Raw genomic sequence first — 26,873 nt, 5'->3', positions numbered from 1 at the left:
CGGGTCTAGGTAATCGGCCCCTAGAAGGCGGGAGGAACAGGCTAGGAGCGTGTTCAGACAGGCCTGGAAATACAGCCTCCAGGATAGGCAGACAAGAGAACACAGAACGGGACCTGGCACCTTCAGAGTGCAAGCACACACTGAATGAAACACAATGCTCAGGCAGGGATTGATTGGAGCAGCTGGGTTATATACCAGGTGACAGACAGCAATAGGCTGAGGACGCACAAGGGGTGTGACCCACAGCAGGTACAAAAAGCAGGAAGTGATCGGGCGCCGCCCTTAAGCAGCAGAAACAGACACAAACAGACAGCATGGAGGGAAGCCAGAGAGACATTCTGGACTGGAGATCAAGTGCGCGCTCTTGCACAGTGGGAGATGGACCACCATGCAAGGGCGCCGCCAGGTATGTTACACTCCCTTTGTGAAAAAAAGAGAACAGGCGTATATATACTGGAAAATAGCTTCCATATTTATTATGTACTTGTATACTGTCAGTTGTTACAGCACTCCTGCCGTCACATCATTGCATAGTTACACTTCAACATTAGTTAACAAAAAAGCAAGAAGAAAATACTGTTTTTGTTTCGTTTAATTACTAAAAGAGTTAATTAAGCAGATGAATATAAACGAATTGCTAAGATTTTCTTCATTTTGAGGACAATTATATAATACACATTAACACAAAATATTTGAAAGAATCAAAACTTGGAATGACCCAGTAAGGGTCAATATAAGGTATAACGTTAGAAAAACAGTACAGCATAAGTCACATCTGGTCAAATCATACAGAGTGCAAGGGATAGTAAATAAGGCTATTACAACCTACACCTAAAATCTATAATCATAGAGCTTTGGAAATATAGCAAGTAAATACATATCATGTTAAAGGGAAACTGTGAACAGTGTTTCACCCCCAAACTATTTATATGGGCATGTAGCTCTTTCACAGTCAAGTCCAGCAATACCTTTACATGGCTAGTCCGAGTCCATTCTTCCACTACTGAGAAATCAGCATTTGAATTGATATGTAAAAGAAGCTGAAGAGCTATTTTAAGATCTGAAGCCTCTGTCACTCCAGCTCTATTCTCCACCCAGCTCCACCTCTTCCTGCTTACCTGCAGCCTCTATGCTGTGTGACTTCAGGCAAAAAAGCTGTCAGTCAAGTGAGAAGAGGCAGCACTAGGCGGGGAATAGAGCTTGAGTGACAGAGGCTTCAGACATTACATATCTCTTCATACTCATTTGCATATCACTTCAAATGCTGATTTGTCAGTAAAAAAGAATGGACTGGCCATGTAAGGGTATTGCTGGACTTGTCTTTAAGTCATACAAAGTTGAGTAATCATTTATAATTGTCCAGAGCAACATTCAACATATTGTTGGTTTCTAGTAGACCCAGTCAACAATTTAGCGACAAGCACCCTAACAGCTTAGTCAAGATCTCAAAATAAAATGCTCACCTCACTGTTTGCTGGGAGAGTTGTTACATTCATTTATTATACCTGCTGTAAACATAACACCTCATAGAACACAAATCAAATTAAATAATTGTGGGGGATTTAAGGTCAACATCCTACAAAATTGTAAACGCAGCTCTGGATGAGAATGGACAAAGCCAGTATAAGAAAAGTAGTATAATGTATTTACAAAGTTACTTACAAGTTGAAATATGAGGCACAGTGTAGAATAGTATCGAAAAAGATATACTCTTTAGGGAATAAAATTAATTTTTAAGATTTCATTTTATATTATTTTAGAGAAACATAAACTCCTAATGTTTCAACTAAAGTTTTTCATGTTAGGTAAAAATTATTTCAATTTTACATTTTAACTGCATTCCCTACTAGTTGAACATAGTAAATAAACCAGCATCGTAATAAAGGCTGCATAATTTACACAATCCATAAGTAATTCAAACTTTAATTTTATTATCATCACTATGGCTTATTTGGTAAGACATTACAATATGAATAAAGCATAACTCCCTCACAGGCACTTAGGCAATCAGTAAATCAGGTTTAGAATTTTGTGGAGGGGCAGCAAGAAAAGTTTTACATTGAATATCCACTCTTGAACAACATTTTAGGTGTTTTAAACTAGTTGCGCATTGAAAACAAGTTATCAGATAGATGATAATTTATTGTTCAGTGGGAGGCCGATCACTGGGATCTGCACTGATCGGCAGAACGAGTACTTTTTGTCCCCAACGGGGCACTTAATCATTGTGCACGCCCAACCGCCACTCCATTCATTCTCTCTGGGGCTGTCAGATAAAGTTGACCACAAACGACGGCTCTTTTGTTTTCTACATTAGTTTTTCTAAATTAATCGGAGTTCAAAATCCCCTGCAAATACAAAATACTGGGCTATAAGATGGCACTGTGTTAAAGAGATTGTCCACTACTTTTACATTGATGACCTATCCTTAGGATAGGCCATCAATGTCTGATCGGCCAGGGTCCGACACCCGGCACCCCTGCCAAACCACTGTTATCGGTGGCAGCAGCCTATTCAAATCAATATGAGGTGGATGTGCAGTGTCTCGCGGCAGCCACTACAAGTAGACAGCCAAGCTCGGCAAGTAAGTACTTCCGGCTGGTGGCCACCTACTGCTGGCACCAATAACAGGCGAGTGTGCTGGGTGTCAGACCCCGGCCTAAGGATAGGCCATCAATGTAAAAGCAGTGGACTACCTCTTTAATGTGTGGGGTTTCATTTCAAATTTGTGAAGGTGTTCTCTGGAAACATAAACCTGCTTTTTTGCTAAATTGTATGCAATGTTCTATAAATTATATTGTATTTTTAAATATTTACTGTACCAGATGGTTTTGATATAAAAAAAGCAGAACATTAATACTAAGGCGACATACACAGTGCAGTTTAGTGTGATTATCATTAACATGACTAAAGAAGCTGACTAGACAAACTCTATCTAGACTTGATCACAGGTTGATATTGCTTTATACAGATTTAATAGAAAATGTCAATTTCGTGTCGGTAGGCCAACGTGGAGGACAAGTAACATTATATATTCTATCATAATTATTAATTTCACCCAAAATGTATTAGGCAGTATCCAATTTATAAAACCTTTAAAAAACAGCTGGAATATTGTAAAATAGCAAAATTAGAACTTCACACTTATTCCCCAGGAAGCAAAAGCTGACCAACCTGGCACAATGACGGTCTTTGCCTACATGAGGATGACCCATGACTGAAGATGACACGTGACTACAGAACTGGCTGCAGAGGCCATGTGTTGGACTAGTGGGTGACAACGGCAATTCCCTAATATTCTTAGAATTAGAATTGCTCCCTTTAGACATACAATAAATTGCAATCTAGCAATCAAAACAACTAAATATGACACATCTCACCTTTCAATGGCACAACATGAAAGAGAGTTATCAAAATAAATAGAAGGATAAAGAAAAGGTGTTGCCTATGCCAACCAATCACAACTTATTTTCATAAACCCTTTAGAAAATTAAATTAAAAATCTGATTAGTTAATATAGGAAATCCCCTTACTTCTTTCTGATAAAGCTTCTTAAATATGTCTACAACATTTTGCTGACTAAAATAAACTAGGATATTCAGAACTAATCTGGACAGAATCCAAAACTAAACTGAGTACTTTGAAACAAAGTCCTGGTCCAACTGTAAAAGACTTACACGACTGTTTCGAAGCTTGCACTTCTAACACGGCAATAATAGTCACTGACATTGTATGACTATGAAAACAACATAAGACTTTGTACCTCACAGTTCTATGAACAAGTAGGTTGATCTGAACATATCAGCATTATTATAAGTAATATATTGCGCCAATACAGATGCTAAGCTATGGCAATAAGAAATGTGACTGCTATAGAAGATCTTAATACATTTTATGCAAACACAGAAGAACAAGACCAATTCAGATATGTAATGAATGTATATGACAGGTCTATTAACAGTCATTTGTTACCATATATTTCAGCTATACTCAACTGTCTTATTGGTCTCCACTTCATCTATTTATGTCTTTGAAAGGCTCATGATGAGTAAGACGGGTTTCACACTTCCTACAAGTATGGACCGTGAGGGACGGACCGGTTGACGATCTTCTGACCTGGTGGCTGCTCCAGAAATTGTACAACTTTGACTGTGACTGTTGCAAGTGTCAAACCAGTGTAAATATGTAAAAATGTCTGGACCAATTTTTCAAATATACTATTGCATTACTGAAGAATGTGGCAGGAATGTATACCCACAGGGTTACTTGGACTGCTTACAAGTAATTTCACTGGTAGAGTTTTGTTTTTGCTATCCTAAACTAGAGAGCATGTAATATATATGAATTCTTCTTGCTGATTTATTCTCACTCCAGCTACAGCAATGCTGTTACGCATGTAACACAGCATTTAATGAAATATGGCACTTTTCTTTCCTCTTGGATTCCATTTGAACTTGAGAAAAAAACATAGATATCTATGGGTCCCTTCCATGTTACAACTCTGTATAACAGAACTCGAATTAAGCTGCAATACCGCCATATGCAACCACTAGTAATCTGAAATGTATACATATATATACATTTTTTATTCTACCAGAATAAGCTACACAAGTAATAAAAAACAGTTTTCCTTACCTGTATGTAACTGAACATGTGCATGAAGCTGACTTCTGTTATGGTCTATTGCCTCATAAGTTGCTGTTTACAAGGTCAGCCACGGAATGGACAAAGTTAGACAAGATAAATTGGTGATGTACATAGCTTCCACCAGATTTGCAAAAAATAAATGGGAATTGTAATTTTCCTATTATTTTGGGTCTTCCACCAAAATACTATTGAAAGTAAACATCTGATTCAATAGTGAAGCTGCCTGCACAGAAGTCATCATGACCCACCTTGATTTAAGTGCTTCAAAGGCTCTGCTACAGTATGTGGCTGAAGGCATTGGATTACCTCTAGTACTGCCCATTAAGCCCGCCATACACATTAGATGGCTGTCCGTAGAACAATGGTTCAGCCAGTCATTCGGCCAACAGCTAGGTCTACTGTCTTCCTCATAAAACAGTAGTTCACACTCAATCGATCACTCCTGTGTTCTCTATGGGAGAGTAACTGTCAGACATGTCTGGCGGTGGCTTATCTCAGGTTGATGTCCTGCAATAGGACATGCCGGATCCATAACTCCTCTGACAATCATCGGTCCAAGAATGTCAAAGGCAGATCCTTTTGTTGGGCGTAGAGATATGATGCTGATAGAAGAGTAATGCTTGGTCGAGCCTAATGTTGCTGTATATGGGGAAGCCAAGCTGACAGCTATGTAATGTGTATGGCTAGCCTAACAATCAGTAAACCTGTGTATTTACCACCATATGACAAGGACAGGCTGGCATCATCTTCTCGACACAGGTATCGAATATGAACCTTTTATTTCACTGTAGAGATTTTTAAAAATGAAACAAATTGATACACAAAGTATCTTAAAAAATTACAAAACTTTTCTTTATGCAATGAATGTACTTTATTAACTACAACTGGAATACCCCTTTAACTTTGCAGACATTGCATATTCACGAACAGCAGCTAATATAGTAACCAGGAGCAGCAAGCTAGTCAATGGAGGTTTTGTAAGCCAGCTATTAAAAGTACTGGTGACGTTGGATGACATTTAGGGAGTTATATATTTATTCACACTCTATTTATATCTGGGACTTGGCTGCAACTTGTATCTACCATCACGGAGGGGTGCACATTGATTTTATGCTACGTGCTTAGTAATAACAATGATCTTGCTTTACATATGATGTTGATGAGCTGTTGTAAACCTCTTTAAAACCAAATATATGATTCTTGGTAATAAAGAGAAATGGACTTGGATATGTATAGCTTATTTGGTATGTTACCCTGTGGCACACGTCTTCCAGCACTTATTTCTGATTTATATTCCCTGTACTATGTAACTGTATAACATCACATAAACTAAAGATAATGAAATATAGAAAACTAAGCTGGTCAAGTTGCTATGTATAATAAATCTTTGGCATATATATTCCTTTCAAGTTACTACTAGAGAAATACTGCAGGCAAAACATCTTAAATAGTTTTTCTAGGTCTATTTTATTTTATTTGCTGTGGGGCTAAGATCTAACTAACTAATTTCTACCCACGGACTGCTCCTGTTGGTGACTTTGCTGCTTCACGTCAACAGAGCAGCTCTTCCTCTTCTGGGCTGCTCTGATTGACAGCTGACTTCCCACAGTTGGGCAATGGGGATCTGGCTGTCAATCAGTATGACTCTAGCAGACATGCACGGTCAACAGAGCAGAGCAAAAGAGAAGCAGCTGCTCTATTGACGTGAAATCGCAGAGTCGTCGGCAAGAACGTTCTGAGCCGGCAGAGATCGGCAACAGGCAGAACAGGTTGGTAGTTAGCAACTACTGCTGCCTGTTCATTTTTAGGTCCATAGTAACAAAATAAAATAATCCCAGATAATCCCTTTAAGACAAGCGCAGGGCCTGAGGTGGGGTTCAGGACACAGGCATTCAAGAACTATCAAAGAGAGAAATACTATAATTTTCGTCCACCTCAGGCCCTACATTAGACATACTAAAATGTATATGTTTTGTCTGCATTGTTTCTTAATCTTTATAAATCAAGCATTATGATACATTGCAATCCTGAAGTAAACAGACCCTCTTCAGCAATAGTTCAAGCATTGTTATCAAAATAGATGCAATACTCATAAGGCACATATTCATGAAGCATCCTTATACCTGGACAGCATGGACGTCCGTAAAATCTTTGGTTCATTCAAGGAGTTACTAATGGTAATGGGTGATTACCAGTAAAGAATTAAATCATAAAGTGCATAAAGTGTATGCGTAAAGTGCAAACACTGAGTTGCACATTAGTAATGCAGAATATATATATACAGTGAATGTACAGTATATATATATATATATATATATATATATGTCTATATATATATATATATATATATATGTACCAAAATGTAAAAATACTACATACTACATATGCAATGGTAATCCTCCAAGTCATTGTGCTTACAGGGATGTATAGTTAAAGGGGTTGTCAGATTAAAACATCTATCTGCAGGATGGTGATAACTTGTTGATCGGTGTGGGTCTGACTGCTGGGACCCCACCGATCAAAAGAACAGAGAACTCTTATTCCCATTACAATTGAAGCTGCAGCATGTTCAATTGCTGTTCAATTCATTTTCCATGGTACTCAAATTGCTGCGCTTGGGTTTTCCAAGCAGCCCAGTATAGAACATGTATGGCGTGGCAGTTGGGCGCCTGTCCTGCTGCACCTATTTGTAACGGGCAGAAAAGTTCCCCATTAGGGATAAAAATTCCCCATTCTGCCAGTTGGTGCAGGTCCCAGCAATGGGAATCTCAATGATCGGCAAGTTATCACCTACACTGGACAACCACCTTAAAAAAAATGTGATTCATCTCGGTGGTATAATCCCTGGTCTTTTGGGGGGAAGAATGCAATTTGCTAATTTCTTCCTATGCATCTCTTGGAGGCACCAATGCAGTTGGTGTAGGGCGATCCAGAGACCCTTCTTCCCGGGAAATCATATGCAAATGAGCTATCATCCAGAAGAATGAAAACTGTCTTTCTAGTGCTACATATAGGCAACTAACCTTTAAGTCAATCAACAACCGTTAAAGAACCTAGAAACACTGCACACTGACTCATAGGGTACCAACAAGATGTGGGCACTGTGAATCTTTTAGCCAACTCTAGTACCTACACTGACAAGTAAGAACTCTGTAGCCACGGTCTACAGGTTGGTATCTCTGGTTTGGCCAATATTTCTAGTCTTGTTGCAAGGTTCTTTAACAACTCAGACACTGACTCTTACATAGTACGCTACCTGTAGGTGGCACTAGAGAGGCATTTTTCTTCTGGAGTAGATCAAAACAGAACTGACATAGCTAATCTGCAGAAAGAAATGTTTCTGTGTGGCTGAATTACATGAAAACAAAAGATTCATCATTCTTATGCGCTAAAAATGTGTATAGTATACTGCAAGCTTTAAAAAAAAAAAAAAAAACCTTAGTCATTTCAAGGAAAAGTATGCCCCTTTACCTAGAAGAAAATGGTCACTGTAAAAACGGCATATGTGAATACAGCCCAGTTCAGTTATACTGATTGGGGACAAGTTTGCTTGTATGTTAATCATTGACAGTTTGATGTTATTTCAACATTGTGAACAGTTATGACCCTGCAGCCGAAATTCATGAATATCCAGTATTGATTGGAAAAAAACGAACTGTAGTAGGTTGTAAAATAAAATGCATTGAAATTCATACTGTGAAGGCTTCAAGTGCTATCACTCCAGCAATCTAATGTGATTGGAGATCAGGCCACTTTTGGGAACAGAAAGCTAGTAAATAAAGTCACTAAGACTGAACATCAGTAAAGCAGGCGCTAGAAAACAAAACCCTGCATTGCTGTAAAGCTAGATCTGGAGATGTGTTACTTTTTTCTGGCATTCATGAGGTTTCTCAATAGTCCTAGGAAGATACTCACACATGGGCACCGAGTTTCAATACGCAGGAATAAAGAATTCTGACATGGAAGGCTTAGTCAAATATGCAAGTGAACACCCGAGTATGATCATACAGCTTTGGTTTTGTAGCACCAGTTACAAAATTCAGTCACTATTATACAAAAGTCTTGTAAAACTTGTTTTTGTAAAATAATGGAAATTATATAACAGAGACATCTTCCTTTTTATAATCCTCAGCTGTGCCAGGCGTGAATGCACTGGCAATGTTATCCATAATTTTCTCCCCAGCCTCTTTATTTTGTGCTTTTTCCTTCTTCATTAAAGTCCTTTCATGGACCCAAGGGATAAGACATAGGATAATTCCACCAAGGATGGGAGGGACACCCGCCAAATAAAATGCGACATCATAAGACCCAAGACTGTCGCGCAAAAAACCTGCAGAAGACATTAAATTGTCAGTCAACCAACATCAAATGTAGTTTCATAAATGTTCATTATAATACAGCTATTCTATGTCAACCATTGCATAGTTGTTCTTTTACGGTAGAAGTTTATTGACATACGTTCACAATGTACATACAACCAATATCATTAAATTTACTTAAAAACTAACTTAATGCAAAACAATCATGCTATTTACTAGTAGAGTAATATATGACAAAACATTCAGATTTACCTGCAACAGGAGGGCCAACAGTCATAGGAATGGACATAAATCCAAGCAAAAATCCAATGGCTTGAGAAACATTCTCTGGACCAACAAGCTCAAATGCAATGGGAGCCATAATACATATGAAGCAGCCATCAAACAACCCCATGAAGAGACAGACAGCAATCAATCCTCCAAAATTGTAGCACAGTGGAATCATCATAGACATCAATCCAATGAAAAAAAAAGATACCGCCTGCAGGAAAAAATCCAAATCAGTTACTGCTGCACATTAATGACTCAATTAATAGCATCTGGCATAAAGGCAATTGGGAAATGTGCAAAACCTGACATTTTGTGTTTCATGATGTTCTAAAACTATAGCTGCATAAAATAATTTTTTCTACCCCACTAGAGATGACTTGATATTTTGATATTAGAATTCATACGGTTTGCTGAATTTTCCCCAAAATTGTATCTGCGTTGAATAAATTTAGAGAGAGAGAGAACAAACTAGGACTGAGGGGTTTAATATTGCCCTAATTCAGTCACGATGAGTGACTACACAGCTGCCTACAACACTTGCTTATATATCACTTGAGTCTTTGGATTCACAGACTGAGATTACCACTCCCATTTTCAATCTACTTGAGCACTAAAATTAGTACATCACAATCAGATTAGGCCTTTTTCTATATCTAGGTGGAATGAGAAGTGCGCTCTGATCTCCTATCCCGACAAGCATAAAATGGTGTTCCTTGGTCAGCTCCCATATTTTATACTGGCTGTGAAAGCCCCCCTGATTGGCAGCACTAGATCGTGTGATGTGATAGATGCAGGGCATTATGGGGAAGCCCACACAGCCTTGCCTGAACCCATTAGTCCGCTCTCTGAGTCTTCAGCAGTATGTGAAATGGCGCCTGCATTCCTTGGGGGTTTGATCCTCGCGAATCAACTCGCAGAGTGTTTGAATTTGTGAGGACTTCTGAATCTCAGGATATTTGACTCAATTTCAATCCTCTACAGATCAGTCTGCTCATCTCTACTCCCCACGTTTGTGTCACACCTGTCCAGTTGTTATGAGTGCCATCAGCCTCATTTACTTCAATGAAGCAGAGCTTCATAGCCAACAGTTATTCATAGACAAGCGTAGCGCTGTTTATAGAAAAAGCAGCCAGATGTGAAAGAAGAAACCTTTGTGTAGTATGCAAAATATGGTGACACCAGTAGCATAGCTGTTGAGGGAGGGCAGAGAATGCGGTCCCCCCAGGCCCCGCGTTCAGAGGGGCCGACCCAGAGCTATACTACCCTTAACTGTATTGGCGTAGTCCTGCACTACCGCTCTCCGTTCTCTAGAATGCAGGTTGCTTTAAGCCTGAGGACTATAGAACAACCGAGGCGCCGGTGCGATGACAGTGCTTTGATCTTCCCGGACCTTGCCAATGGACTCATCAGGATCCTAGATTAGGTGAGTATATTGTTATGATCTGCAAACAAGAACTAAGGAAAGAAGGGGAAAGCTTTCCCTACAGTAAGACTAAGCTGAATCTCTATGATGTAGTGGGCTGCCTGTTCCTAGCGAACACCTAACGAAGACCTATAGAATAAAGGGAAGGGGTCCCTAAAAGAACTAAGGACTGGAACAGAAATGGGACACCTCCTGAACAGAGAAATTTGTTGCAGAAAACAAAAGATAAACTGACAAAAAGGTACTAGAGGTCCCAAAGGACCAAGCGAACTGAGAGATATAGGCACCGAAGCACTTGGCTAGCAAAACAGTCAAACACCACTGAAGTCCAGCACAGCTAAAAAGGCGGAGCTGGAATATAAAGGCAGATAGTCACGTGACCGCAAAACACAAGATGGAAAAAACAAACAGGAGGGTTCTAAGATATATGATGTTTTTTATTTTAATTACAACTTGTGGGGGACATCATAAACAATAAGGGACCCTCATACAGTGTGGGGGGTTAATGTGGGAGACCCTGAAACAGTGTGGGGGGGGGCTCATACATTATAGGGACTACCGTGGGAGCCCTTAAAAAATATGAGGGCCATTATACAGTGTGGGAGCCATTATACAGTTTGGGGGCTAATTTGGGGGCCATTATACAGTTTCAGGGCTAATGCGGGGACCATTATAAAGTTTAGGGGCTAATGCAGGGGCAATTGTCCAGTTTGGAGGCAAATTCTGGGACCCTTATACATGTTGGGGCTAATGTAGGGACCATTGTACAGTTTGGGGCTAATGTAGGGGCCATTATACAGTTTGGAGACTAATGCGGGGGCCATTAGACAGTTTAGGGGCTAATGTGACAGCCATTATACAGGTTGGGGTCTAATGTGGGGGCAATCATACAATCTGGGGAGTTCTCATACATTTTAGGGACATCTGTGGGGGTCTTCATGAAGTGTGGGGCTATTGTACAGCATGGGAGCTAATATGGGGGCAATTATACAGTGTGAATACTACTGTGGGGGCCATTATACAGTGTGGGAGCTAATGAGGGGGGCATTATACAGTTTGTGGAGAACTTAATTTCTCCATTAACTCTGTGCAAGTACAGGTGCATCTCACTAAATTAGAATATCATGAAAAGGTTAATTTATTTCAGTTCTTCAATATAAAAAGTGAAACTCATATTATATAGAGTCATTACAAACAGAGTGATCTATTTCAAGTTTTTATTTCTGTTAATGTTGATGATTATGGCTTACAGCCAATGAAAACACAAAAGTCATTATCTCAGTAAATTAGAATACTTTATAACAACAGCTTGAAAAATGTTTTTAAAATCCGATATGTTGGCTTACTGAAATGTATGTTCAGTAAATACACTGAACTCCTTTTGCATCAATTACTGCTTCAATGAGGAGTGGCATGGAGACGATCAGCCTGTGGCACTGTTGAGGTGTTATGGAAGCCCAGGTTGCTTTGATAGCAGCCTTCAGCTCGTCTGCATTGTTGGGTCTGGTGTCTCTCATCTTCCTCTTGACAATACCCCATAGATTATCTATGGGGTTAAGGTCAGGCGAGTTTTCTGGCTAATCAAGCACAGTGATACTGTTGTTTTTAACCAGGTATTGGTACTTTTGGCAGTGTGGACAAGTGCCAAGTTCTGCTGGAGAATTAAATTTCCAACTCCAAAAAGCTTGTCGGCAGAGGGAAGCATGTGTGGCACCCCAGGGGTCCGGTTGCCACAGTGGCATTGCCTTCCTCACAAGGGGTGATGCCATGCCTGGAAGCAAGGAGGGGTCCCCTAATCAGGTTTACCAGCATACAACACTTTCCTGGCTCCAGACCAGAAAGGGGAGCTCCTCCCCTTGACAACTGGAATCTGGAGGCGGGGTTCGGAAGAGTTTGTGGAGAGGAGTTGAAGACAGGACAGCGACGAGGAAGGACCTGGGGAAGGGAGCTGTAGACAAGTTCACCCCAGAGAGAATCGCAAAGGAACCGGACACCGGAGTCCGTGGTTGTGCAGGCACTGAAGGCCCAGCAGCTAAATCCGGAGGGCAGGAGACCGCAGGTCTCCTGGACCCACCAGACGCCCGGCGGCTCAGCAGCATCATAGGGCCCAGCACTGCCACGTGGGAGCGCCGCTTGAGGAAGGCCTGAGCTGCCTGCCATACGGGTGAGAAAAAAGATGTTTTACTCAGGGATGAGGGCCGCAGCATAGCTTCAAGCAGCAGGGCCAAAGAGAATAGTGCAGAGGGAAGGCCTACAACTCCACCTGGCGAGGTGGATCCCCAACTTGCTTCCAGGCCGCCCGGACATCCACTATCAGCTAGTACCCGTGCCCCAGTCTGCTCTGTCAAACCGCAAGTAAAGGTACAGGAAACTCCATTAATGTGTTGTCTGTTCATTACCTGTGCCCTCAGCCTCAGCCCTGCACGACACTGTCCCTGCCGACAACATCTACTCTTCAAATCATCTACACTGCCCTGGAGCTTAGCTCTGCCTGTGGAGAGCTGAACCAACTCTGCTGCGTCACCATCAGCTTCAGTGGATTTGCACCGCAGCGGCGGCCCCATATAGCCGCGTACCACAGGTGGCGTCACGAACATTATCTCTAAAAACTTTATTCCCTTTTACTTTAATTGACCGCCCTGGGTCACGGACCGGGTCACTGCCACCGTAACATCCCCAGCATCAACTGGCCCGGCTACCGAGTACCCCATGGCCCAGGGGGAGCGTCACATGAAGTGCTGTAAAATTTCCTGGTAGACGGCTGCACTGACTTTGGTCTTGATAGAACACAGTGGACCTACACCAGCAGATGACATGGCTCCCCAAATCATCACTGATTGTGGAAACTTCACACTAGACCTCAAGCAGCTTGGATTGTGTGCCTCTCCACTCTTCCTCCAGACTCTGGGACCTTGATTTCCAAATGAAAATTGGAACTCTGGGACCTTGTGGAGTGTGTCAATGACTGTCTTCTGGACATCTGTCAAGTCAGCAGTCTTCCCCATGATTGTGGAGCCTATTGAAACAGACTAAGGGACCTTTTTAAACGCTTAGGAAGCCTTTGCAGGTGTTTTTTTTAATTATCTTAATTTACTGAGATAATGAGTTTTGTGTTTTCATTGGCTGTAAGCCATAATCATCAACATTAACAGAAATAAACACTTGAAATAGATCACTCTGTTTGTAATGAGTCTATAAAATATATGAGTTTCACTTTTAGTATTGAAGAACTGAAATAAATTAACTTTTTGATGATATTCTAATTTAACCCCTTTACGACATAGGGCATATTAGTACGTATCTGTGCCCTGGGACTTATGGACCAGATACGTATTTATACGCCCTGGCGATTTCGCCCGCACACAGGCTGTGTGCAGGGAGCGGTCCCGCACCGTTCCCGGCACATTAACCCCCACAATGCTGCGATTGAAGTCGATCGCAGTCGATCGCAGCATTGCAGTGGCAAGGGGAGGTGATCGCCGATAGTCACCTCCTCTTCCGGCCTCCAGCGCTGTCTGCAGCGGCTTCCAGGATGTTGCCATGACAACCCAATGTCGTCATGACAACATCCAGGTCACCAGACAGCAGGAAGATTTTTTGGACATGCGCAGTGCATCTCCAAACTATCTTCTCCCTGTCCAGCGCTGACAGCCTGCATGGCACAGGGATGGTGCTGCATTCCTGTGCCATGCAGGCGATCAGAGCAAAAAAAGTGAAAGTCCCATAGTGGGACAAAGTAAAAAAGTGTAAAAAGTGTCATAAAGTGAAAAAGTGGAAAAAAAAATACTTTTTCATTTTTACAAATCAATTTGTGAAGCACCTAGGGGTTCCAAGTGCTCACTATGCATCTAGATAGGTGCCTTGGGTGGTCTAGTTTCCAAAATGGGGTCACTTGTGGGGGAGCTCCAATGTTTAGGCACACAGGAGCTCTCCAAACGCAACATGGCGTCCGCTAATTATTCAAGCAAATTTTACAATCAAAAAGTCAAATGGTGCTCCTTCCCTTCCGAGCCCTGTCGTGCGCCCAAACAGTGTTTTTTCCCCACATATGGGGTATATGCGTGCCCAGGGGAAATTGCACAAGAAATTTTGGGGTCCATTTTTTCTTGTTATCCCTGTGAAAATAAAAAAATTGGGTTAATAAAGTTCTTGAATGTGGTTTTGAGCACCTTGAGGGGTGCAGATTTTAGAATGGTGTCACTTTTGGGTATTTTCTGTCATAAAGACCTCTCAAAGTGACTTCAAATGTGATGTGGTCCCTAAAAAAATGGTTTTGTAAATTTTGTTGGAAAAATGAGAAATCGCTGGTCAACTTTTAACCCTTATAGCTCCCTAACAAAAAAAAATTTTGGTTCCAAAATTGTGCTGATGTAAAGTAGACATGTGGGAAATGTTATTTATTAAGTATTTTGTGTGACATACAGTACAGACCAAAAGTTTGGACACACCTTCTCATTTAAAGATTTTTCTGTATTTTAATGACTATGAAAATTGTACATTCACACTGAAGGCATCAAAACTATGAATTAACACATGTGGAATTCTATACTTAACAAAAAAGTGTGAAACAACTGAAAATACGTCTTATATTCTAGGTTCTTCAAAGTAGCCACCTTTTGCTTTGGTGACTGCTTTGCACACTCTTGGCATTCTCTTGATGAGCTTCAAGAGGTAGTCACCGGAAATGGTTTTCACTTCACAGGTGTGCCCTATCAGGTTTAATAAATGGGATTTCTTGCCTTATAAATGGGGTTGGGACCATCAGTTGTGTTGTGCAGAAGACTGGTGGATACACAGCTGATAGTCCTACTGAATAGACTGTTAGAATTTGTATTATGGCAAGAAAAAAGCAGCTAAGTAAAGAAAAACGAGTGCCCATCATTACTTTAAGAAATGAAGGTCAGTCAGTCCGAAAAATTGGAAAAACTTTGAAAGTGTCCCCAAGTGCAGTTGCAAAAACCATCAAGTGCTACAAAGAAACTGGCTCACATGAGGACCGCCCCAGGAAAGGAAGACCAAGAGTCACCTCTGCTTCTGAATATAAGTTTATCCGAGTCACCAGCCACAGAAATCGCAGTTTAACAGCAGCTCAGATTAGAGACCAGGTCAATGCCACACAGAGTTCTAGCAGCAGACACATCTCTTCAACAACTGTTAAGAGGAGACTTTGTGCAGCAGGCCTTCATGGTAAAACAGCTGCTAGGAAACCACTGCTAAGGACAGGCAACAAGCAGAAGAGACTTGTTTGGGCTAAAGAACACAAGGAATGGACATTAGACCAGTGGAAATCTGTGCTTTGGTCTGATGAGTCCAAATTTGAGATCTTTGGTTCCAACCACTGTGTCTTTGTGCGACACAGAAAAGGTGAACGGATGGACTCTACATGCCTGGTTCCCACTGAGAAGCATGGAGGAGGAGGTGTGATGGTGTGGGGGTGCTTTGCTGGTGACACTGTTGGAGATGTATTCAAAATTGAAGGCATACTGAACCAGCATGGCTATCACAGCATCTTGCAGCGGCATGCTATTCCATCCGGTTTGCGTTTAGTTGGACCATCATTTATTTTTCAACAGGACAATAACCCGAAACACACCTCCAGACTGTGTAAGGGCTATTTGACCAAGAAGGAGAGTGATGGGGTGCTACGCCAGATGACCTGGCCTCCACAGTCACCAGACCTGAACCTAATCGAGATGGTTTGGGGTGAGCTGGACCGCAGAGTGAAGGCAAAAGGGCCAACAAGTGCTAAGCATCTCTGGGAACTCCTTCAAGATTGTTGGAAGACCATTTCCAGTGACTACCTCTTGAAGCTCATCAAGAGAATGCCAAGAGTGTGCAAAGCAGTCATCCAAGCAAAAGGTGGTTACTATGAAGAACCTAGAATATAAGATATATTTTCAGTTGTTTCACACTTTTTTGCTAAGTATATAATTCCACATGTGTTAATTCATAGTTTTGATGCCTTCAGTGTGAATGTACAATTTTCATAGTCATGAAAATACAGAAAAATCTTTAAATGAGAAGGTGTGTCCAAACTTTTGGTCTGTACTGTATCTCTCTGATTTAAGGGCATAAAAATTCAAATTTTGAAAATTGCAAAATGTTCAAAATTTTCGCCAAATTTCCGTTTTTTTCACAAATAAACGCAAGTGATATCGAAGAAATTTTACCACAATCATGAAGTACAATATGTCACGAAAAAACAATCTCAGAATCAGGGGGATCCGTTGAAGCGTTCCAGAGTAATTACCTCATAAAGTGACAGTGGTCAGAATTGTAAAAATTGGCCTGGTCATTAACGTGCAAACCACCCTCGGGGAGAAAGGGGTTAATGAGATGCACCTGTAGATCGGACATAGACTTGTATGGGTGCGCGTGATCTGAATATTGGAGCCACACACAGCATGCTGCGATTGTTTTCTCATGCCGAATTGGCATGACAAAATAATCGGAGATCTTCACTGCTCCATAGTATAATATTGGGCTGAGTGCTATCCGATAAAACATTGGATAGCACATGGCTGTGTTATATGGCAGTGTGAGCAATCCCAAAGACTAAGGGCCCGATACATTAAGGTGTCTATGCCAAAATTCTAGTGTAAAACACCTTATTAAGTTGCAATATTTTGTGCAACTTGGAAGTTTCAGAAATATTGCCACATTTTGTATTTATATTCCTGTCTCGGCCAGCAGCGCCAATATGGGCGTAGCATCTGTGGGGTATGATCGGGACGTGGCGTGATTATACCTGTCAAATTCAGAAAAAGTTTTGTCACTTCAGTGGTGTAAATTATTCCAGAAATGTATTTGAGTGCATTCCTGGTGGCGGTGCAATAGGTGCGCCTATTTCACTAAGTGACATATGCCTTTTAATGCATTAAATGCATTGTACCTTCATTATCCTGTTCACCCCAAAGCCTGGTTTCACCTTCCTGACCAGGCCAATTTTTTCAATTCTGACCAGTGTCACTTTATGATGTAATAACTCTGGAATGCTTCAACATATCCCAGTGATGCTCAATGTTCATGGTAAATTTTAGTGGATATGATTTGTTCTTATTTATGGAAATATCAAAACTTTGACAAAAAAATTGAAAAATTTTCAATTTTCAAACTTTTTTAATTTTTATGCCCTTAACCCAGATAATCATAGCACACAAAATAGTTAATAAATAACATTTACCACACGTCTACTTTACACCAGCAAAAATTTTTTTGTTAGGAAGTTACAATGATTAAACGTTTATCAGCAATTTCTAATTTTTACAACAAAATTTACAAAACCAATTTTTTTGTGGGCCACATCCCATTTGAAGTGACTTTGAGGGACCTATGTGACAGAAAATACCCCTCAAAGTGTTCAAAACAACATTCAAGATGTTTATTAACCATTTAGGGGCTTCACAGGAATTAAAGCAATGTGGGAGGAAAAAATGAAAATCATACTTTTCCCACAAAAATATTGCTTTAGCCCCAAATGTTGCATTTTCAAAAGGGTAACACGAGAAAATGGAGAAACTGCACAACAAATTGTACAGTCCAGAGTACACCGATACCCCATATGTGGTGGAAAACTACTGTTTGGATGCACGGTAAGGCTCGGAAGGGAAGGAGCACCATTCCATTCCAGCGCAAAATTGGCTAGAATAGAAAGCAGACACCATGTCACGTTTGCAGTTAGGGTTGTGTTAGGGTTAGGGTTGTGTTAGAGTTATGGTTGGGACTTTTTCAAAAGTAAAGAAAAAAAAATTATGACGACATGGTGACTAGTGTTGAGTGCGAATGCTCACTAGTTGAGTTTGCATCAGGTACTCAGGTATGCACCGAGTATCACAAGTACTCGAGTGACTTGCTCGAGTTCCTGCCCCGCATGTTTCGTGGCTGTTATACAGCAAAACCCAGAGTACCCGATGCAAACTCAAGTAGCGAACACTTGCGCTCAAGACTAATGACAACATATTCAATATGATGACCTAATGTTATCAAATTCTGTGTCATACCTCTGGGTTCAAAATGTTCCCTATACCCCTTAATAAACTCCTTGAGGGGTCTAGTTTCCAAAATGGGGTCACTTGTGGGGGGTTTCCACTATTTAGGCACATCAGGGCTCTCCAAACGAGACATGGCGTCCGCTCTCAATTCCAGACAATTTTGCGTTCAAAAAGTCACACAGTGCTCCTTTCCTTCTGAACTCTGCCGTGCATCCAAACAGTGTTTTTTCCCCACATATGGGGTGTCGGCGTACTCAGGAGAAATTGTACAACAATTTTTGGGGTCCATTTTCTCCACTTACCCTTGTGAAAATGAAAAATTTGTGGCTAAAAGATAATTTTTGTTGAAAAAGTTTGATATTTTTATTTTCACAGCTCTACGTTATAAACTTCTGTGAAGCACCTGGGGGTTCAAGGTGCTCACCACACATCTAGATAAGTTCTTTGAGGGGGTCTAGTTTCCAAAATGGTGTCACTTGTGGGGGGTTTCCACTGTTTATGCACATCAGGGGCTCCCCAAGCTGGACATGGTGTCCGCTAATTATTCAACAAATTTTACATTCAAAAAGTCAAATGGCACTCCTTCCCTTCTGAGCCCTGCTGTGCGCCCAAACAGTGATTTTTCCCCACATATGGAGTATCGGCTTACTCAGGAGAAATTGCACAGAAATGGTATGGTGCAATTTCTCCTGTTACCCTTATGAAAACGCAAAATTGGGGGCTAAAAAAAACATTTTTGAGGGAAAATTGTGACAATTTTATTTTTACGGCTCAATGTTATAAACTTCTGTGAAGCACCTGGAGTTCACGGTGCTCACCACACATCTAGATAAATTCCCTGAGGGGTCTAGTTTTCAAAATGGTGTCACTTGTGGGGGGTTTCTACTGTTTAGGCACATTAGGGGCCCCCCAAACGCAACATTGCGTCCGCTAATTTTTCAAACAAATTTTACATTCAAAAAGTCATATGGGGTATAGGCGTGCTCAGGAGAAATTGCACAACAAATTTTGGGGTCCATTTTTTCCTGTTAGCCTTGCAAAAATAAAAAAATGGGTCTAAAGTAAAATTTTTGTGAAAAAAAGTTAAATGTTCATTGTTCACTTCCACAATCTAAAAATTTCTGTGAAGCACCTGAAGGGTTAATAAACTTCTTGAATGTGGTTTTGATCACCTTGAGGGGTGCAGTTTTTAGAATGGTGTCACTTTTGGGTATTTTCTGTCATAAAGGCCCCTCAAAGTCACTTCAATTGTGATGTGGTCCCTAAAAAAATGGTTTTGTAAATTTTGTTTGAAAAATGAGAAATCACTGGTCAACTTTTAACCCTTATAACTTCCTAATGAAAAAAAAATTGGTTCCAAAATTGTGCTGATGTAAAGTAGACATGTGGAGATGTTATTTACTAACTATTTTATGTGACATATCTCTATGATTTAAGGGCATCAAAGTTTGAAAATTGCGAAATTTTCAAAATTTTCGCCAAATTTCCAATTTTTTCACAAATAAACGCAAGTCATATCAAATAAATTTTACCACTATCATGAAGTACAATATGTCACACAAAAAAATCTCAGAATCAGTGGGATCCGTTGAAGCGTTTCAGAGTTATTACCTCATAAAGGGACACTGGTCAGAATTGTAAAAATTGGTCTGGTCATTAACGTGCAAACAACCTCGGGGGTAAACGAGTTAAAAGGCCGGCTTGTATGTAGCTAATCAGTGGTCGTTTAACATCGCAAATTTTACAATGTAAGCCAGCCTTGCTACTTACGTTACGATCTCGCATTGGCTGATGATGCACATTTGGAAAACCAAATATAAGGTATCAAAAGTACCACACCGCTGAGACACAGACTGTAGTGGTCTGGTCAGACAATAGTACACCATTATTTAATGCCAGGTACAAATTTATTTTTAATAGTATAATAAACTACATATATATACCACACTTCTAAAAACATATACCTGGCGTAGAGATGGTTGAACGTAAGCATAATTATACTACATGTAATTATTACAGTCTATTGCTGTGCAGAGCGCTATCTGTGAATACATTCTTTGTTTTTTTTTTCACATGTATTAACTTGGCTGATGCCTAGATTGTAATGTAGAGATTGAGAACCTCTTATTCTAGGTTCGTTCTACATTTATATATGTATCAGGTTTGTACTGTCTGTAAATAATAAGCTGTTTATATGGATTTGTTTGTGTTTTGTTTTACAATGGTGGTGGATATATTTTTCTTCTGACTTCACAACGTTATCCCTTAAAGGGGTTGTCCGGAATATTTATTGTATTCACACTGACTCCTAACATGCGCAATCCTAACATTGTGTGATGTATTGTTAGGATTTCACTGTTCTCATATTTTCCATGCTCCTCATATGTCCGCACCATATGCAATTTGCATAGAGATGATCACATGTTAATTGCTTTCTCGTCTGCTTGGATTCAATTGAGGGAAGCAGAAGAGAAAGAGATTAGCATGTGACTGTAAGTATGCAAATTGCATATAGAGCTTTGATGTGACAAAGGTGGACATCTATGCAGTAAGCTTGCTTTTTTTTCCCTGTATCTGTGAGCTAGGTTGGTAAGCTTAGTTGTGTTCTCATATCTATGTAGTGAGCCTGGTTATGTTAATGGATCTATGTAGTAAGTTTGGTGCTTTTCCTGTATCTGTGCAGTAAATTCAGTTCTGTTTCTGTATCTATGTAGTAAGCTTGATTCCGGTCCCATATCTATGTAGTAACCTAGGTTCTGTTCCAGTACTTATGTAGTAACTTTGATTCTGTTCCCATATTTGCATAGTAAGCTCGGAACTATTACTGGATCTATGTAGAAAGCTTGGTTCTTTTTCTGCATCTGTGCAGTGAGGTTGGTTCTGTTCCTGTATCTATGTAGTAAGCCTGGTAAGGTTCTCATATTTATGTGGTGAGCTTGTTTCTGTTCCTGTATCTATGTAGTTAGCTTAGGTCTATTCCTGTATCTATGCAGTAATCTTGGTTCTGTCTCAATATCTGTGTAGCTATCTTGGTTCTGTATCTATGTAGTAAACTTGGCTCTGTTCTTGTATCTGTGTGGTAAGCCTGGTTTTGTTCCTGTATCTATATGGCAAGCTTGGTTCAGCTCCCATATCTAAATAATGTACATAACAATAATAATCTTTATTTTTATATAGCGCCAACGTATTCCACAGCGCTTTACATACATTATCATGGCTGTCCCCAATGGGGCTCACAATCTACATTCCCTATCAATATGTCTTTGGAGTGTGGGAGGAAACCGGAGAACACGGAGGAAACCCACGCAAAGACAGGGAGAACATACAAACTCCTTGCAGATGTTGTCCTTGGTGGGATTTCAACCAAGGACCCCAGCGCTGCAAGGCTACAGTGCTGACCACTGAGCCACCGTGCATGCTTCTATTCCCGTATCTTTATAGTAAACTTGGTTCTGTTCCAGTATCGGTATAGTAAGCTTTGTACTGTTCCCATATCTATGCAGTAACATGGTTCTATTCCGGTATCTATGTACCAACCACTGTTAAGTTTAAAGCCTATTACCTTTGGTGCTTTAATGCAGTGACCAGAGATTAGTAGGCTAAAGTTGGACCGCCGCAACACGTAGGTCAGTGCTTTGTGATTGCCTCATAGGCTAAAATATGCCAGCCAGCCCCTGAGCTTACACATACCAACAAGTCCAATGTGGAATTGCAGGAAATAAACGTATTTATGGTACTTTATGGCCACGTCATATCCTAGGTCAAAATCCCATCAAGATGCTTTGGGAGAATATCAGAAGGGCAATTTAAGTTAATTTGTTGGTGTTTTTTTTTTTTTTTAAATAAAAAAAACAAAAGCTTTACATGGGTTGTCTTTGCTTCTCTATATGACTGTATAGTTGCAAATATACTTCCAACACCTGTAAGTAAAAACATGATGTACGATCATAGGGCCTTATTCCTTGCCACTGTCTAGCAATGGGATCAGCCACAGATGGCTGCAGATTTGGTGCAGCGGACACAACCTGTTGTAAAACATGTTAACAAGGCAGTTCCATGGAATTTTTATTTTGTAATGCTACCATACTAGACTGTATATGAAAGCTACCACTTGTAAAGGGAGGTATTGTAAAATAAGTACGGTATATATTTACATATTATTCATATACAGTACAGACCGAACGTTTGGACACACCTTCTCATTTAAAGATTTTTCTGTATTTTCATGACTATGAAAATTGTACATTCACACTGAAGGCATCAAAACTATGAATTAACACATGTGGAATTAATCAAGAGAATGCCAAGAGTATGCAAAGCAGTCATCAAAGCAAAAGGTGGCTACTTTGAAGAACCTAGAATATAAGACATATTTTCAGTTGTTTCACACTTTTTTGTTAAGTATATAATTCCACATGTGTTAATTCATAGTTTTGATGCCATCAGTGTGAAAGTACAATTTTCAAAATCATGAAAATACAGAAAAATCTTTAAATGAGAAGGTGTGTCCAAACTTTTGGTCTGTACTGTAGTTCTACAGTATACGTTTTTTAGTACCTGTAAATAGACTTTCTTGACACCTGGAATGTAATCTGCAATTCTGCCACAAATAAGCCTTCCAACCCCAGATGTAACACCAATACAAAGCAACAAAACTTCTTCCTGGACGTCAGGTCCCAGACGCTCCCTAACATGATTCATCTGGTAAGAGAAAAGAGTAATAAGTGAGAATCTAAAAATACTTAAACATTCTTTATTTTCTGTACAATCAAAATGCTTACTATGGTTAAAAACACAAACAAACAAGCATGTGATTACCATAAAACCGTGCATCTCCAAATTTTGTTTGCTACATAAAATCATGTATTTCTACATTTTGTTTGTTTTATTGGATTAGCTATATATAATTTTCCAATTATCCAATGTCCAACATATGTATTAGTAGGAATACAGTATAATAAACGTTTACTTAAAGGGGTTGTCTCATGACAAAACTACATTTTAATCAATTGATCTTTGAATAATAATAAGTTCCACAATTGGATGTGTTTAAATAAAATGTTCCTGTGCTGAGATAATCTTATAAATGTTCCCCTGCTGTGTACTGTGTAATGGCTGTGTCTGACCATGTAGAAACATGGACTGATCATACTACATCTGGGCAGGGGAAGAAGCAAAAGAGTGTACAGACAGGAAACAACAGCTGGTTTCTGTAAAGTAAAGCACTTTACAGAAACCAGTTTACCTGTCTTAACACATGTTTTACCTCACAGCTGCGATCCCATGCTGTCTTGTCTGTACACTATATTTTGATTCCTCCCGTGTCCAGGAACTGTGGTATGTTCAGATTATAAACTAGAGCAACTCTGAATGGTCAGACACAGCCATTATACAGAACATTGAAGGAGCACATTTATAAGATTATCTCAGCGCAGGAACATTTTTTTAACCCCTTTATTGACCAATGTCAATCACTGACAGCGGCATTTAACATGCACCGGGCGGAAGTGTGTCATTGATCCATTCCATTGGCGCCCCTGTCACGTGATCACAGAGCGTTGATTGGTTGTCATGACAGCCAGGGAACCCCCGTGTCTGTCATTATGATCCTCCTGTGAATGCCGGACTGTGGCCGGCGTTCATAGGAGATCGTGATTTGTGGTATTATAATGATTCTATAACATTTTATTACTTATATCCTACCTGCTCGTTTTCAGTCATAAGGGTTTGATCCTCATATTCAGTCAGGAGTGGGCCCCGCATTCAGTCACTGCTGGCGCCGCCCACGTATTTGAAATTTGCTCCCGGCCAGTGCTTATATTTGTGGGGCGCATGCGCAGTTTTACATGACCGACTTTGGGTCCCTGCGCGTGCGCAGTGAGGCTGTGTACTTCGCAACTTCACTGCGCATGCGCTATGACCTGCTGCTCCTCGTGCGTGCGCAGTGAGACTGGGACCTGAAGCTGGACATGTAAAACTGTGCATATGCGCTCCACAAATATCAGCGCTCGCCGGGAGCAAATTCAAATAGGTGGGCGGCACCAGCAGTGACTGAATGCGGGGCCCGCTCCTGACTGAATATGAGGAACACACCCCTATGACTGAAAATGAGCAGGTAGGATATAAGTAACAAAATGTTATAGAATCATTATATTTGCACCAATTTTAATGAAAATAGCTTGTTAGTGATGCACATTGCATCACTAACAAACCAATGGGGACAGTGTAGATAGTAGATAGGACATGACTGGTTCCCTTTAAAAAAAAAAGAACCTATACATATTTGGTATTTGCGTCCTTGTACTGACCTGGGGAATCGTATTGCTAGGTCAGTTTTACCATCTAGTGAACATTGTAAAAAAACAAACAAACAAGACAACTGTGGAATTGCACTTTTTTGCAATTTCATTGCACTTGGAATTTTTTTTCCTGTTTTCCAGTACACTATGTGGTAAAACCAATGGTGTCATTCAATGTTTGTGTCTCGGCCATGTAATGCAGATGAATATTTCAAGTGTTTTACCTACTACCTATTGTACATAAGTCCAAGCCCAAGTAAACAAGAGTTTATTTTTTTTACTAATGCCCGGCTCGTTCTTCATGACAACAAAGGTTTCCACTTTGCTCTATGCAGTCTGAGAGTGACAGCAGTTCAAGCAAACACATGTGCACATACCCGGGTACATCTGTATAGAACGAAGAAGTAACCATCGTCCAATCACGTCCTTACAAAATTCTCTTTAAGATCCCAGTAATGAGTTACCTTGTAATAAGTTTATTGTTTGGAAACCCTTCTAAGAAAACCAATTTGTCCAAGATGTACAATATAAATGTCCTGAGACCCCCACCTATCACTGAAAAGACTGGTAAGAAGTGCACAGCTCAGGAGGCACGAATCCGTACTTTGGTACGTGTGCAATCTGGCAGGAGATGGGACCTTCTGCCTCCTGAGCTGTGCACTTCTGAAGATCTTTTCGATGAGGATAGTAGGACCCTGAGCCCCATTGATCTGCAGGAAAATTAAAGTAGTACAAAATATTAAAAAATTACCAAGGTTTAGTTACACTTTAATTGTACCATGATCATGTATATTTGGTCCAGAGAAGAGTAGAAACTAGTCCCAGAGTTAATTGCCATTTGTCTTTAAGTGTCCCTGCCTTTAATGTGTCCCAGACAAGTGGTTAAACATAAAGCAATTTTATAAGCCATCACTTACCAAATGAACATAAGGCACAAAATAGCCGAAAAGTGCTGCTGGAATCCCAAATGCCCATATGCAATAACTCTTGATTTTGAAGATGGAGAAGTTAAAGGCCTTTTTACGCCTGTTGCTGTTCCTAGGCAATAGTGGCTTATAGGTGAATCCAGCCAAAAATAGTATAAACAGGAAGATACATAAGACACGCAGGGTATTGTAAAGTTGTATGGCTTCAAGCAAATATTTGAGAAGAAAAGGCAGTGACACAGTAAATATGCTGCTGCCTGCTGTGACAATACCATTTACTAGGCCCAAGCGTTTCTTAAAGTAGTGTCCCAAGATTACTAAGGAAGGTTGGTAAGCAAATGAGCAGCCACAAGCAAATAAAATTCCATATGTAAAATAAAGAGGCTCCAAGCTCCTACAGAAAAATAAAAACAAGTAAATTAAAACCTATGGAGAAAATATTTAACATAACATTTTACATAGACAATAAAAAATGAGCTACTAGGGTCTTTTAAGAAGCCAAACCTCAACTAACAACAACAGAAATAGATACACAAAGCTATAAAGTTTGGTTACCAAACTCACTCTGGTTGAGGAAAATATATAGTGTATACATCAAGATGGCGGCAATGCCAGTAGACGCCATTTAAATGTCAATTGCTGTCAGCGGCATGTAAATGGTAAAAAAGCAGAGATTGTAGCTAGCTAGCTTTTTTTTACTCTTGTGTGACTTCTAATAATGAATACATATTCTTAGTTTTAATGAATTTTGGAGTTTTTGTTGACTTCCTCCTTGATAAGAGATAGATGTATTCTTTGGAGTCCTCTCCATAAACTTTTTCTCATACCAATGGTCCAGAAGTTCTTGATAAATTTTGTCAAAGTTTAAGACTGTGTATAGTCTAAGTTTGCAAAGTCTAAAAGTTTGTCAGTTTTATTGAATCTGCTTCTATTAATATTGAAAAAAAAGGTAATTATGTCACTTTCAAGTGAGTAAATTAGGAGTCGGTTGGAGTGTA

General features: G+C 40.1%; 1 protein-coding gene across 1 annotated transcript in view; it reads right to left on the bottom strand.

Annotated features, from left to right (window-relative positions):
- Positions 1 to 1,316: 1,316 nt before the first annotated feature.
- SLC16A10 (solute carrier family 16 member 10) overlaps positions 1,317 to 26,873 on the bottom strand; it is a 93,970-nt gene continuing 68,413 nt past the window's right edge. The window contains exons 3-6 of the mRNA XM_073675861.1: positions 25,867 to 26,269; positions 23,208 to 23,351; positions 9,219 to 9,447; positions 1,317 to 8,977 (exon numbers count right to left, since the gene is read on the bottom strand). Coding sequence (XP_073531962.1) covers positions 8,742 to 8,977; positions 9,219 to 9,447; positions 23,208 to 23,351; positions 25,867 to 26,269 — 1,012 coding nt within the window. The 3' untranslated portion in view covers positions 1,317 to 8,741. The remainder of the gene's footprint in view (positions 8,978 to 9,218; positions 9,448 to 23,207; positions 23,352 to 25,866; positions 26,270 to 26,873) is intronic.

This window comes from Phyllobates terribilis, unplaced genomic scaffold, assembly GCF_046119375.1.
Source record: "Phyllobates terribilis strain yellow unplaced genomic scaffold, ASM4611937v1 Scaffold_3__8_contigs__length_932513732, whole genome shotgun sequence".
NCBI lineage: Eukaryota > Metazoa > Chordata > Amphibia > Anura > Dendrobatidae > Phyllobates > Phyllobates terribilis.
The sequence above is the reverse complement of the archived record's forward strand: the minus strand, read 5'-3'. Positions and strand labels throughout refer to the sequence as shown.